Below are 15,377 nucleotides of genomic sequence, written 5' to 3'. Positions count from 1 at the left end.
GGATTGATACTGGACAGAGATGTTCAACCTCATGAAAGCGAATCTGCATTCTTCAGGATTCTCATTTCCCATGTAGCGACTCCATCTCCTCTTTCTTCTTCTTCCACCTCGCCGTCAACTGATCAGGACCATGTATCCAAAATTTATCATGAAGACTCGCTACTCCTGCGGTGATATCCTGAATGCCCGGAAAAGTAGCACTCCAGGTGTAGTTGAGGGATTTCCAAGGCATACGGCCATCCCTACGATGGGTATAATCAAACATTGCTTGTTCCATAAATTGCGGATCAAAAGGTCGGAAGAGTCCATATGTCGAGCTTTGCATCACGGACATGTAATAGTTGAATAACTCATTTGATGGTGCCGCAACCCAGAACCCAGCACTTAATTGATCCCTCTCCATCGGAGGGATTGGATGCTCATAGTTACCACCATTTGAGCCGTCGTTAGATCTTCCATTATCTGGCCTTGCGGCAAAGACGTACTGGGCTGGCGGGACGAGAGGTCGATCGTTTTCAAAGAACGATGGATTTGTTGTCTGAGTATCTGATGGCTTGCAAGCCTCGTCATTGAAAACTCCATCTAGTGATTTCATGAGAAGCGTGTCTGCATCTAGATAGAGCACGAGATCATACTCCAGCATTTGGAAGATCCGAAGTTTGGTGAACTGGTCTCCAAAGCGCGAGGGTCGTCGGAGTCGTTGTCGAATCCACCATGGAAGAGGAACGTCCTCGACATATACTACGGTTGCTCCATCCAGAGCAAGTCGCTGGCGTTGATGCTTGGGGACTAATTTCGTAACCATCACCACGAAAGGAATTGAGTGATTTGTTTTTGTTTCCTGGTCCGAGAGCAACTGATATGACAATACCCTCGTTGCTGTGAAGTAGGAATCATCATCGCTGGTAAGGAGAGTTGCAAATGCGTAACGTTTTGAGGTGAGATTTAGTTTGCTGGTGTTAATCTCATGTGGTGTTGAAGGTGCGCTTCCACCCCCGAAGAGATATAGAACGACGCCAGCAATCAGAAGACTAATCCAGATTGGTCTTCTCCGTCCCATTCGACCAAGAAAGGTTGCGAGGTTCGACATTCGGAGGTTTCCAGATCAACTACCCAATATTGGTGCGCTCTATGCATTGTTTGAGATATCCGGATGGGTGAGGTACGCAATGTAACCTTCACGTAAATCTCTGAATTGACCGGCTATTGTCCTCAAATGGCCATCATCGTATCGAAATTTAAACTTTCATTCCGAAGCATCCGTTAAGGTTAGGGACTAATCCAAGCAGTCAATGCGTTGGTGAATGCCCTAACTAACATTGATTAGACCAAGCCCACATACTCCACACATCACCTAAGTTGTAGTTTACATCATCTTCAACATCTCTCACGAAGCCCATTCTTCACCACTTTTCCGCGTCGCTCTACCATCATTGTTTTCGGCAATCCGACTGACAACCATTCCTGTCGACAAGGCGGTTGATCGACTTCTGAGGACCACTGTTGGTGAGCGTCATGATCAGTCGAATCGGATGGTGGAAGGCCGCCAGTCCTGCTTGAGGATCCGGAGTGTCTCGTGAAATTCACATCTCCATACATGAAGAAATCATGAGGCGATCGAGTTGAGTCTTTGGACCTGGCATCGTCGCTGCAAACGATGGGATGTGTGCAAGCCGGGGCATATCGAGATTTTCCTGGGCGCCACAGCTGAAATCGGGCAGCAAAGTCCTCGTTCAAATGGCCAATGACCTTTCATAGCAAGAGTTTCATTCTCTCTTCGACTCCCCTTCACACCGTCGTCGGCGCCCAATTTGTTAGGCGATAGTGAGGCTGCTGGTCAAAATTAAAGCAGCACGCGCCTCCAACGCGTCTATGTCCGAGTCTGTACCACTTGATGAGATAGAATTGGACCCTCCATTTCCGTGGCGCCTGAGCATTGCTTCTTGGAGATAGGAAAGCTCTGCTTCGTTGAGAATGTGCGTCCTGGCAAGAAGTTGTCGACACGGTAACAATGCCGCTTTACATGAGCATGGTGCGTTTGCCCCCATGGATTCTATTGGCGGTCATCATTTATATCAGGTCTTGGTGTCTCAAGGCTGCCGTCACGACCTCTCCTCTCCTTTCAATTCTTTGTCAGGAGCAGCCTCACTTGATTCCATTCATTCCAAACCATTTCATCTGAATCTTACCTGGTAGCTGATCAATATATAAAAGCCTGTACAGAACAAGTCCGAGCTCGGTCGCGGTAGGTCAACTAACGATGGATTCCCCAAGTGCTTCTTCAGCAACACTATCCATTCATTCGGATGACATGACCGATACCGACAAGCTAATCCATCATGATCCGCCAGGTGTATTCGATGGGCCCATTGATTTTGCTGAATATGCTCAATTCAATATCCCCGAAGAGTACCTCGAAGCAGTGCAAGAAAACTCACTCTCGCCATCGATGAGAGCAGCCTCTAATGCTGACTGTCGCATTTTAAAAGCTTTACTACAGAAAGGCTTCTTTTACTTTATCAAATATCCAGACCGCAATTCTCATTCCGATAACGAATACCCTCATCATCACGAATCAGATCATCGTCTTGCCCATCCGTCAGAATTCGGCTTCAGTGCACTTCGGTCAAACGGTCGCAATGAGATTGGCATCACGACACCATTGATGGAAGCGCTACGAGCACGCCTACCCGAAAATGTCAGAACACTCCTCATTGCGGGGGCCAATCCTGATGGTGTACCAATTCACATCCTCGAAGCCCATGCTGCTTTGTTCCTACGTTTTCGACCCAGCATACACCCGCTCGAATACGGTAGCAAAGATGCTGCTACGAGATCAGAGTATCTGAGGCTCATGGATATCTCTCAAATATCAAGCCTGACGAAAGAAGAGGTGGATGATCGACGTTGGGACGGTCTCGCACCTTTCTGGTGCGAGGAGAGGTTTACTCCCTCAAGCTTTTGGAAACATGGCGCATCGATGCATTCTCTCGTGGAAGCTGCAGGTCTGGGTGACGTTGAAGACTTCAACTTGCTATTGGAATATGGGGCCGATGCGAGTTTCTGGATGACACCTCATCTATTTGTTCCTGAACCACCATCTTCGAGCTCACTCTGCATATCGACGCCAATCCATGCAGCGATTGAACATGGCAAGCATAGCATGCTCCGTCATATCCTTGATCTAGGTTTTGATCCCAATACAATGGCACTTGCAAACCCGACAAGGTGCGTGACCCCTCTCATGGCTACCCTCCTGCATCATGATAGATTTGATAAAGAGTCATTTGATATGCTCTCCATGCAGCCAAATATCAATTTCGAAATTCGCACTCCAATCTACGGAGTCCACCTTCTACATTTTGCTGTTGCAAAATTAAACTTTACGATGTTAAGGCATGTCGTATCATTCGTTCCACTGAGGAACGCAGGTACCACGGCTATAGGTCATACGTTGCTGCACGTCGCGTGTATGCCTTCGAGAAATGTGCAAATTCAAAGACGATCTGATATAATCATGAGAAGTATTCATGAAACACGAGACACTCGCGCGGAAAATGACATCAATGCCGTTCCAGCTGTTGATAGCAACGCCCTGCCACATCCTATAGATCTCTACACTCAAAGTTCGATCATGAAGTATCTGTGGAACAACGGTGTGCAAGATATTGATAGCAAAGACGTTCACGGTAATACGGCACTACATTATTTGGCAGGTTGCCGAGCCGTAAACCACCTCTTGTTTGAATGGTTCCTCAAGATAGAGGATGTTGAGGATGTTTGGTATCACAGTGAGAACGACCAAATGGCTACTCCAGCAGATCTCCTTGATGCGAATGAACGAGTTTCATCGAATTCTTCTCGGTCGTATCCTATTACCACACTTGACCGGCAATGGTCCGCCTCAAGGGCTGCGAGGAAAGAGGAAATCTGGGACGAGCTCCTTGATGGATTACGTTGAAAATGTGGGTAAGGTTGGGTTTGAGCGGCTTTCTCGTTATTAGTCCATTACTGTGGGTGGAGTTTTTGATATTTCGGAACGGTCGGTCTTTTCACTGTCACTTCTGTTTAGTCTATGGAGGTTTTGAAATTGTTTTTTCTTAGAGGGTGGGTAAGTAATTCGCAGATGGGATCAAATATTTTGGTTCGAAATTTTAGGAATTCGCGTCAGTACTGGCTGGTCAATTGGTGTGAAAATTCCCTAATAATTGATGTTTGGTAAAAAAATACTTACACTACCCTAAATCAAGATCTTTCTGGTGGCGTTTGTTAACCTTCAAACCCAAATTGACTTCATAGCCAAAGCAGATATCTTAACTTCCAACGTTCTTTTTACTAGGTTTGTCATTCAACCCCAAACTCAGAGAAACTCAATTAAGTCATCTTTAATTTTATTAGAATGGGAAGCTCACTAATCTTGTTGCACCAGTCACTGGAAGCACCTTCCAATACTGACATCAAAATCTATTAGGCAAGATCAAGGCAGCATTTGATAGTTACCATATTCCTGCAACTAATATTTCATGGCTTTCATATCATAACAAAGTTGCTCTGTACTGCATGTTTGCTTGCATGAGGTATGCATAGTCTTTCAGGTCAACCCTACAAGCATATTAAACTTACTTGATATTGAGAGAGCAGCAAACTTTCAACGGAGATCTCTCAACTGTGCGTTTTTTCATAATCATCAATTTTCGCGAATATCTGAAAACTTCAAAAAGCCAGACCATGTGCCCTCTTGTCGTTGCCCACCATCGTAGTGGTTCTCTCAAAATGGCAGGAAAGACCAGCACGACCGACATACCTTCACCGGGTCGCGACCTCGCTCGCAACAGCACCTCTTCTGTATTTACATCCGCGCAATCAACAACAGAACCCGTCCAAGCCACACAAACAAAATCCAAAGTTGCCAAGCGTTACACAAGCACAATCGAAATCCAGATTCCGGTATATCGACATTCGAAAATGCCTTCGAATTTCCAAAACAATGCGCTCATGAGGGCACGACTGCCTCCTAAACCACCTCCTGCAAAGGATCAGTCTCAGGATAAGGACTCTGACTCATCTGGTCAATATTCCACAACACCTTCCGAGGTACCGGGCAATACCAGAGTAAACTTCCGCATTCCTGCCAAGAACCAAGTCTCGGAGACCGCGGGACAAAGTACGGAGATTTCGAAGGGGTTGAACAACATTCTGAAGGAGAATCTGCTGAACGAGAATCTGAAGAGAAATCATATGGGGGAGATGAGAGGGATAGCGCGACTGGAAAAGAATCCGTTTGCTACTATAAACACGAGAACACCACCACAAAATACCACACCCGCGGAAAAGCCTTCAGCATCGGCCGTGGAATCTGAGGATCCCACAAAGTCGCTTGACGCCAATGCGGTGTTCAAATTCAAGCAAGATATGACGCTCTCCAATATCCGAGAATCTCTTTCTATGAACGCGCAGGAATGGCTTTCGTTTGTGCGCTCAATCCGCTCTCTACGACGGAACAAAGATAATAGCCACTGGCCATCGAACGGTCTTCTTTGGATGATAGAGGCGACTCGTTTTTGTTTTCCCCAGGAAACACATGGGCTGTCGATAGAATGGAGGTGCGCCGCCTTTATGTATATTAGATCCCAGGAGAGGCTGTTGAAAGATCTAGACGGTACGGAGACACAAGGACCACAATCTATGCCCAGCACGCGAAGCAACTCGGGAATAAATATTACGGAAGCCGTTCCTGAAAGATCTGAAGGCATGGATGTTGGTGACAAGATTGTACTGGGCGACGCGAAAACGAAATACCCACGATCTGCAACTGCCATAAAAGCGAATGCAGGTTCAAATACCACCGAGGCTGTTCCTGCACATTCCGGAGATCGGGATGTTGTTGACTTGATTGTGTTGAACAACACCGAAGCACGAAAACCACAATCTACAACTGCCACAAAAGCCAATCTAGGATCAAATACCACAAAACATGTTTCTGCAAAACCCGGAGACATGGAAACCATTGACAAGATTATGAAGGATATGTCACTGTCCAAGATCCAACAATCTCTTGGTATCGAAGATTCGAACTGGTCGTTATTTGTTTCGGAAGTTCGTAAACGGTTGGCGGCCTTGAGTACCCTCAACTCGAGGTTAAAAGAGCTTCAGGCTCTTGTGAAAGAATTTCAGGTCCGTGGAATGTTCTTTCCAAAAGCCCTTTCGAATGATTGGTTGTGCGCTGCGTTTCGCTTTATCGCATCTCAGGGGACGGTTGAGATTTCGTCAGAAGAAAACAAGAAGAGAGAATACACCAAGACGGTGGCTAGTAAAGTCGCAGATGTTACACTCGCATCTGAATCCTCGACTATAACCTTGTCTGCGTCCAAGCAATTGCAGGTTCAGACTGAATCAACTCGTAAATCGGCTCGGCCCCTTCAACTGGACGAGGCAGATCTTGAATGGCTGCTTGAAATAAGATTGAAGGATTCACGCAGAATGAAAGATATTCTACAATATCCTCTTGCTCAGAATCCAAGAGCAAATGATCCTGAAGAGTATCATGCAAGACACGAAAAGTATTTAGCAATTGCACTCGAGCGAAACAGCAAGGCCAACCAAATACCGACACCCATAATTCCCGCAATAGATGCAGAGGCTTTGGACGTCAGTACAGATATATGGAACAACACAACCACTAGAGCAATCGATGATGAACCCGAAGATAACATCATGGTAGATGAACAAGTTGTGCGTCAACCTTTGAAATTCTCGGAACTCGAAGCGACGTATGTCCTTTCCAAAAACTCTCTACTGGTCTTAATCCCCTCAGAAGCGACGTCGACGCCAGAAGCTTCTGTCTCCCGTAGACCTTCTAGGAAAAGCAAATTGTTCGATAATGACCCTTTCATAGAGCAATTCTGGAAGAACTGGGATGGCTGGGACATTGACAAGCGACTAAGTTGTTGACAACGGATATCCTTGGGCGAGTAAAGGGAAAAGAACTATTTGCTAAGAAGTGCCAGACGCGTAGTGGCGAATCTGGATCAAGAGCTTCGATAGCCACTAATTCTCTGAGCGCTGGTAGCGTTGAGAAAGCTATCACCTCAGGAGATCCGAACTTGATTACCATTGATGATGATAGTCACAAAAATCGGACAGAACAACAACCCCAAATCCAGGTGCTACCACAGAAAGGCTATTTCAGCAAAACAAACACAACATTTACTGGAAAGAAAGTGCCTGCTAGATTACCAAGCAGCTTAGTTCAAGATGCTAGCGACGACTCTGGCTTCTCTGACTCTGATTTTGACTCTGATGATGAAAGCATCACAGCAGAACCTATGATTGCTGAAATGACGCTACCTACACTCAGCACAGCTACACGCAATGGGACGAAGGTGAGACAACGTTATGAGCCATCAGCGGTGGGAGATCATAATTTTGCAGAGATTCCACAATCGAAAGCGAGAATACAGCGAAAAGCCACGGGTCAAGCGAAGATATCGGAAGAATTGAAAGCTACGTTGCTACCGAGGTCAATATCACAGTCAGGGGTTAGCTCGAAAGTATCGGCGCAAAAAGAACCAACACAATCAGATCGTCAGTCGCCCAAGACACTAAAGGAAATGATTGCTGCACGAACCAAAACTCGAAATCCCCTCTCAATCTCACCCAATCCCGATGAGACTTGGGAAGTCGAAGAGGTGATTGAGAAAGCATCGACTACTTTGACTGAGTATCTTGTGAAGTGGAAAGGTCGTGAAGGTCAGGAATGGGTCACAGCGAGACATTTCAGTAATCCCGAGTACGCGAGACAGGAATTGGAGAGGCTGGGGGCCGAAGCTTTTGATGAGGGTGAGGGAGTGGGGATAGAGGAGAGTAGGATGACAGGGAAATCGAGGAAGCATGACGAAGCAATGCGGAGGGCTAGAGAGCAAATGGTAAGGGATATGGTGGATCTGACAAAGGATAGCGAGGAGTTAGTCAGGAATAGGGAGGAGCTGGCAAAGGATCGGAAGAAATTGATCAAGGATAAGGAGGCATTCGTGGAGAGGGTTGAGAGGTTTGAGGAGAGGTTGGAGGATGAGATGGATGGCGTGCGTTATGGTAGGGTTTCGGAGAGTGAGAGTCCGCCTGTGAAGAGGAGACGGGGGAGGCCGAGGAAGAAGGGGGATGGGGAGGTGAGTTATTTAGATAGATGAATTGGGAATTTGGGATGGTGGGATGGGTGATGGGGGGTTAAAGGTGTTTAAAAGAATTATGTAAGATTAGGCGGTGTTTAAATGAAGTTGTATACTTGCTATAACATTAGTAGCTAGGAGTTTGCTTTGAATACCTGTGAAATTGTTTATAAGATGATGAATTAGATCAGAGACTTAACGTCTTTAGGTATTCATTCATGAGTAAAATATGAGAAGGGGGTGATGAGATGAGATTATCATCTCTAGGAAAGAAAGATAAGAGGGTAAGTCAGAAATCCTAAATCAGCGAGGATGATGGAGAGATGGTGTAGAGTAAGTCTACGGCTTTCTTACAGTAACCCCCTGTGGTTTAAGTCCAATTTCGGCAAACTGCCACCAAAAAACGACCGTCTTCTATGGTTGATAAACACCCATGTCTTTTCTAGCGATTATTCGATTCCAGAGATAGGGAAATTTCTACATCTATTTGAAACCCTTGTATATGTTAAAGGGGACTTGGTTTGAGGTGTATTGGGGGCGGTGATAATTATGTTGAGGTGGTTATGGTGAGTTTGGGTGCGGATACGCGGTTTGGATCTGATTCAACGGATGGTGCTGGAGGGGTGCTTTGCCCCGGAGCGGGCTTGTTGGAGGGCGATGGGTGGGATGGAGATGATGGTTAGCATGGCGTGCGGGCGGGAGTGTTAGGTGCCAAGCTGAGAGGGATGGTGGGTTGGGCAGAGGTTTCGGAGTGAGAAAGTGGAGGTGTGGATGGATAGTTATTTTTTGGGGGGGTTGGTGTTGTTGTGGATGGGGTAGGGATGAGGATGAGGTTGAGGTTGTGAGGGAGGGAATAAGAGGACTCTGGTGGGGGTTGGGCGTTTGGAGAGAGGGGAGATGAGATGGATGAATAGAGGTTGATGGACCCTCGGGGGGTAGGAAGGCAGGGTAATTAGAAGGATCGTGCGAGGAAAGATATTGTGATGATGGGTTTTAGTTTGCTTTCACTTGAAACGGCGGAGTTTGGAGTTGGGATCGGGATGTTATTGCGTGATGTTGACATGGGCTGAGGGGGTTTTGGGGCGTGTGAGAAAGGAAAGATGAGAATAATCGATTCGGGTGTGTATGTTTTTGGTTAAGTGTTTGTTATACTAGGGATTTTGTAGAGCTCTTATCTCGAGTAGGATATTAAATAAGTTAAGTTAAGTTAAGGTAGTAAGTACTACTTAAAATTAACCTAATATAATATATACTTACTTAAGTTTAACTTAACTTAACTTATAATATTTTATAAGTAGTTTAAGTAATTCTATAATATCCTAGTCTTGATTTCTAAAGAACTACTTATATAACCTAAACTAATTTTTAATTATAGATATATCTTATAAAAGGTAATAACTTAAAGTAGAATTCTTTTCGCTTTATAAATCGATTTAATCTAACCCCTTACTCTCCCTTTCCTTCCTCCCTCTACAATATACAAACTCCTTATATCTTCCTTTAGCGAACACCGAAATGAGATTGCAGAACATAATCGTGGGCAGAAAGTAGGGAGGGTGAAGAGTTAGAGTAGTTTATGTCCATCACACGTACCTGGCAATAAAATTTAGTTGAGTGGGGATAAGGAAAGAGCGATAGGGAGAGTAGTGTAGTCTAAAAACTTCATCCAGGATGGTGAGTAGAGGTAACGCTACAATGTTATTTCATATAGTTTAAATTTATTTTGCAGGTATCAATTTCTATCGCCAAAAAGAAAACAACTACCTCTCTCAAAAAAAATCCGTTTCCCTATGCCTAAAACTCATACCAACTCCCACGCCCCTCCCTCACCCTCCTTAATCCCCACCTCCCTCCCCTCATCAATCGCCCGTCTCCCCGCCTCCAAAATCGCCGTCGTCGCAATCGTATTCCGCAACGTCGGTAGACCCCTCCCATCTAATTTCTCCAGCGCCGAAACACCCTCGCGATTCACAAGTCGACATCCATCCACGAACTTCTCAAAACTAACATATCCGTATCCGCCTTGCCCAGCGAAGTTCCCCTCCTCGTCAGGTGCGTATTTCATGTAGAATGGGTTATACCACATCAACCCATTAGGCAGCGAGTCGTCTGCGACGTCGTACCCGCGTTTAGCTTGGTCGATGCGGATCTCGCCGCCAGAAGCCATGTAGTGGAAATACTGGTTCGAGTGGACGCCTGCCTTTTGGGGCGCCGTCCAGGACGCCGTGTACACGCCCGTCGCGCGTTTCGAGGCGTCGGATTTCTTGACCCAGTGCACGAGCAGGGAGATGGTGTCTTCGGTGATGGGATCGCAGCCGAGACCGACGGCGACGCCTTTGGAGGCCGACGCGGATACTTTGACGGGTGTGTAGCCGAGCGTTTGGACCATGGATTCGCAGATGTCGATGTGATGCGAGTTGAGGTAGTACGAGATATCCGAGTCGACACCCGCCCAGGCTTTGAAGGTTTCGAGCTGCGACTTTGGTTGCGACATGTAGGAGTAGAAGTAGTTGAAGTCGCCGAGTTTCTGCGCTTTGAAGCGGGCGTCTGCGTAGGCGGGGTCGAATCGTTTGTGGTGCTCGATGTAGACGAATACGCCGTGTTCTTTGGCTTTGGCGAGGAGCTCGAGGTGGTGCGCGAGGGTTTTGACGGCGGGTTTGGTGATGAGAACGTGGATCTTGCGCTCGATTGCGTAGAGCGCGATGCGGTAGTGGGTGGTGTCTGGGGTGAAGATTGTGATTGCGGAACCGGGGGCGAGGGCGTCGATGGCGGCTTTGTAGGCTTCCGGGTCGGTTTTGTCGTTTGCTGGGTAGGATTCGAAGGAGGTGTCGAGGTTGTTGTAGACGTTTGTGATGTTTTTGGAGAGATGTTCGCCTGGATTGTTAGCTGGGTAGGGGATTGAGTTGGGGGAGACTTACGGATTGCTGGGAATTTGCCGCCTGATGTTCCAACCATGGAAAGATTTCCTACTTTTCCTCGTCGTCGTAGATCAAAGAGTGTGAGTCCTACCACTCCGACTTTCTTGTCTGATCCGGAAGCTCCTCCGCCGACGAAGCCAGTTGTGTACTCTCCCGTACCAACCATCAACACATTGAGGGGGGTATCAGAAGCCATGTTGCGTCTCTTTTGATTCTCTCTTGATTTTTGATTCTTTTCAATTCGTCCTCAAAATATGATTGTGAGGAGATCAATCGTGTTGTAAATCCAACTGTATGATGGCGGGGTAAATTTTGGCGAAACAACGCGTTTGCTCTTCTCACCAGTCAATTGATCACAACTCAATCAGAAATATCAATCAAAGAAGGACAACTTAATGAATATGTCAGAACCACGCCCAGTCCTATCCTCAAGATGCAGGAGAAATTGTTGCCGTCGTTCCCATCTCTGCTTGGACGGCAAGAGACGGACAAATATGTTCATCACCCCCAGCCGTCTGCCCCTCATTATCCGAGCCTCCCACCCCTCATGATGTCGCGTTGCCAGGGTCGCCCAGGTTTTGCCCAGCGATTGCCCAGCGATTGCCCCTCGCTGGGAAATATTCCGACGGAGGTGGATCGAGGCCCAGGATTTACCGGATGGCGCGTTTTGACGGTATTGCAGGGATGTTTTGCAGTTGTATTTTTGTAATTTTGACACGTAATTTGATGTGTAACATACTCATACTTTGGTACCTGGGTATACTGTTTACCAATTTATACGTTATCTATACCTATTTTTATATATTCTTGTGCGACATGGGCACGTGAGAGGACCGTGGCTTTCTCCTTTCCCGAGTGAGAATTTCTTTCCTCACTCATGCCGCAATCATATTTTCAACACATATCCTCAAGTGCGGCTCACCTACCAGAACCAACTCTTGGTACATCAATTGCAATATCCAACTTATTCCTCTCTCTTATCCGGCAACTCGAATGCGGTATGTTTAATTAGCGGAGATGCAATGACCCAAAATACCGCATGAGCCTCTCTGATCTGTTGTGCACCCCACATTGTCCGCATTTTCGTCCTCTCCTTCTCCTTACCAACAATCCCCTGGGAGGATTGAATGTTTACTGCATACCTCTCAAGTCCTCTTCAGCCTATTCACATAGATCTGATACCACGATTTTACACCTTGGACCATCATATATTGACATCTTGTGCTCCCGCATTGCTGATCATGAGCACAACACATCTCTTTCACAGCCTCCCAAACTCAGACCAGGTAAACCCCTCCACCCCGCATCTCCAGCTTCCAGATTACAGGCTGAACCTGGACTTGGGTCGTCTGCCCCTCGCTGGATCCGTGGTGGTGGAGTTGACACCCCACGTTTGGGAGGCTGATCTTATGATCATTGTATGTGCGGTGGTTGGTGGAAGATATATTTCCGTCTACAAACAACGTTTTATTACACCCCCAACTTCTACCAACGACACCACAACTCCACCAAACGCGCCAAACGCAATAATTCGAAGCAGATATACAGAATTGGCAATCAAATGTTACCGTACCAATCTTCAACGATGCATCAATTCGAATACCACATCTCAATTATCGAGAAAAACATCTCCGCTGAGGGTGGAAGAGAGGTTGGCAGAACTCAATATTCTCACTTACTAAACGCCATCTGCAGGTACAACTCCATTAGACAAAGTGGTTCTGACTAACACTAGTACTCGGTCTACGCCATCCACTCATGCCGGACCTCACCCGATTTTCTGGTACGTAACAAGCAGGAAAAGCCGTGGCGTCGCGTGAAAGCAGCTACTCGGAGACAATTCCTACGGTCCAAGCCCCACCAAACAGAGACAACAGAAGTATAGTTGGAATACAATTCGCCTTTTCCTTTCTGCAGGGTTGACCATTTGTCCATTTATATTGATCATGACCCCCCATGGTCCCAGGTGATGTTTTTTCTGCATTTTCTCTAGATTGCTTGCACGTTCTTACCTTCCGTTCTCGGCTTGCTTTCTTGTTGATTACTATTTTCTTTTTACATATCTCGCTCTTCTTCGAAGAAGTGCTCTTTCAAAAGACTCCTTCAAAAGACTCCTCCAAAAGACTCCCTTTCCAGAGAAATCTTCCCCCTAAAATACACAAACACAATCGTTCTCAAAATGGGAGACGCAAACGGTTCCAATGGCAGCTCTAACGGCAATGGCACCAACGGCCATTCAACCCGTCGTCCTCTCCTCCCCGGTATCTACGCCCCAACCATGACCTTCTTCCAACCCGAAAATGAAGACCTCGACATCCCAATTATCAAAAAACATGCCATCCGTCTCGCTGAAGCCGGTCTCGTTGGTCTCGTCACCATGGGTTCAAATGGTGAAGCCGTCCACCTCTCCCCCTCCGAGAAAACCGCCGTCACACGAGCAACCCGCGAAGCACTCGACTCAGCTGGTTTCACCCAAGTTCCCATCATCGTAGGTGCAACTGAAGGTTCCGTCCGAGGTACCATCGCTTTGATCGCCGAATCCGCCAAAGCAGGTGGTGATTACGTCCTTCTCCTCCCCCCAAGTTACTTCCGCGGCCTCATGGACGAAGATTCCGTCTACAACTACTTCACCCAAGTCGCAGATGAAGCCGTCCTTCCTCTCATCCTCTACAACTACCCTGGTGCCGTCGCCGGTATCGACATGGACTCCGACCTCCTCATCCGTCTCGCCAAACACCCCAACATCATCGGCACCAAATTCACATGCGGCAACACCGGCAAACTCACCCGTGTCGCCCTCGCCACCGACGCCAAAACCCCATTCTCAGAAGGCTCCGGCTACATGGCATTCGGCGGGATGTGCGATTTCACCGCGCAGACCCTCATCTCTGGCGGCTCGGGGATCATCGCAGGCGGCGCAAACGTCATGCCCAAAACGTGTGTCAAGATCTGGAATCTGTATACCGAGGGCAAGAGGGACGAGGCGTTTGCCCTGCAGAAGGTGCTGAGCAAGGGGGATTGGGTGCTGACGAAAGCGGCGATTGCGGGGACCAAGAGCGCGATTCAGAGTTATTACGGCTATGGCGGGTTCCCGAGGCGCCCGTTGAAGAGGCTGGATGAGGTGAGGACGAAGGGGATTAAGGAGGGGATTGATGAGGTTATGAAGGTGGAGTTGGGGTTGTGAGGGTGGTCAGAGGGGAGGGTATGGTGGGGTGGGTTTGTTGGGTGGGATGGATGGTTGGATGATATGATGGAACCGACAGCATGAGATTTGGTACCTTTGTTTTTTGGTTCGCATGGAGTATATACCGTATATAAATTTCCTAGTTGGGTGTCAGTCTTGGTTTTAGTTAATGGAATATCGTAGCCTTACCCCTTTATCTCCCTCCTTTTCTTTTCCTCTTCTCTTTTCTTAGAAATTCAACCCTGTGAACGTAGCTAGCTGGCTGGCTAAGTGACGAAGACGATATTCGCACTTTTGGGAGGTATGTGGATAGTGGGGGGGTGGGGTGGGTTGGTGAAGGGGTGAAGGGGTGAAGGGGTGAAGGGTAATAAGTATAAATCAGGGAAGTTAGAAGTTTTCCATTCCCTACATTTTTCGTTCGGTGAGGCAGTTGGATACATAGGATTGGATTATTGGATTGGATTGTAGGTGATAGATGGTGAGATGGTGGGATTTTGTAGGAGGGTTTTGGGGTTGTGTGGTATATAAATCTCTCTAAACCTTTCTTCCTTTTCTTTCTTTTTCGCTGGTTACTTTTTCGCTGATCGCTATAATATATCACGTCGTGGTTTGAAAAGAGTATAGAGAGTGGTATTAGTCGTTTATTCAAGGTTTGAAAGTGCGAAATGTTGGGTGTGTGGGTGGGTGGGTAGGTAGGTAGGTAGGTGTGTAGGTAAGTTGAGAAGGGATCTTGTTGGTGATTGGTGATTGGTGTTTGGCGTATGTGTTTGGGGTATGTGTAGGTTTGTTTGGGTGGGGGTGTTTGGGGTATGTGTTTGGGGTATATGTAGGTTTGTTTGGGTGGGGGTGTTTAGGTATATGAGATAGAGGTGTTTCAGTGTTCCGCATCCGGTAACCATGGTATATACCTAGAGTATAAAAAGGTTAGTACCTTACCTTTTATAAGGTACTACGGTATAGTACCCGAAAAAAAGTCGGGTACTAGGGTACTATACCGGATACCTGGATTTATTTAGGCCGACTCCGCACCGGTCTTGACTTGACAGGCCCGTGGTAGGGTCCCGGTATAGAAAAACTATATCCGGTCGCTGGAATATAGATTCGCGTAGC

At 47.0% G+C, this 15,377-nt stretch overlaps 5 protein-coding genes across 5 annotated transcripts; 3 read left to right on the top strand and 2 right to left on the bottom strand.

Annotated features, from left to right (window-relative positions):
- Positions 1-61: 61 nt before the first annotated feature.
- On the bottom strand, positions 62-1,090 carry GLAREA_12885 (Nucleotide-diphospho-sugar transferase; the record flags this gene model as incomplete). The annotated part of the gene is made up of 1 exon (XM_008084648.1): positions 62-1,090. One exon carries the CDS (start codon positions 1,088-1,090, stop codon positions 62-64), a length of 1,029 nt encoding a protein of 342 aa, XP_008082839.1.
- Positions 1,091-2,260: 1,170 nt separating this feature from the next.
- GLAREA_12884 (Ankyrin repeat-containing protein) lies at positions 2,261-3,961 on the top strand (the record flags this gene model as incomplete). The annotated part of the gene is made up of 1 exon (XM_008084647.1): positions 2,261-3,961. One exon carries the CDS (start codon positions 2,261-2,263, stop codon positions 3,959-3,961), a length of 1,701 nt encoding a protein of 566 aa, XP_008082838.1.
- Positions 3,962-4,773: 812 nt separating this feature from the next.
- On the top strand, positions 4,774-8,186 carry GLAREA_12883 (uncharacterized protein; the record flags this gene model as incomplete). Its single annotated transcript, XM_008084646.1, has 2 exons — positions 4,774-6,770; positions 7,016-8,186. 2 exons carry the CDS (start codon positions 4,774-4,776, stop codon positions 8,184-8,186), a joined length of 3,168 nt encoding a protein of 1,055 aa, XP_008082837.1.
- A 1,780-nt stretch (positions 8,187-9,966) lies between these two features.
- GLAREA_12882 (NAD(P)-binding Rossmann-fold containing protein) lies at positions 9,967-11,279 on the bottom strand (the record flags this gene model as incomplete). The annotated part of the gene is made up of 2 exons (XM_008084645.1): positions 9,967-11,039; positions 11,084-11,279. The coding sequence occupies 2 exons, from the start codon at positions 11,277-11,279 to the stop codon at positions 9,967-9,969; spliced, it is 1,269 nt and encodes a 422-aa protein (XP_008082836.1).
- A 1,983-nt stretch (positions 11,280-13,262) lies between these two features.
- On the top strand, positions 13,263-14,267 carry GLAREA_12881 (Aldolase; the record flags this gene model as incomplete). Its single annotated transcript, XM_008084644.1, has 1 exon — positions 13,263-14,267. The coding sequence occupies one exon, from the start codon at positions 13,263-13,265 to the stop codon at positions 14,265-14,267; it is 1,005 nt and encodes a 334-aa protein (XP_008082835.1).
- Between the last annotated feature and the right edge of the window lie 1,110 nt (positions 14,268-15,377).

Source organism: Glarea lozoyensis (genome assembly GCF_000409485.1).
Source record: "Glarea lozoyensis ATCC 20868 chromosome Unknown GLAREA21, whole genome shotgun sequence".
Taxonomy (NCBI): domain Eukaryota; kingdom Fungi; phylum Ascomycota; class Leotiomycetes; order Helotiales; family Helotiaceae; genus Glarea; species Glarea lozoyensis.
The sequence above is the reverse complement of the archived record's forward strand: the minus strand, read 5'-3'. Positions and strand labels throughout refer to the sequence as shown.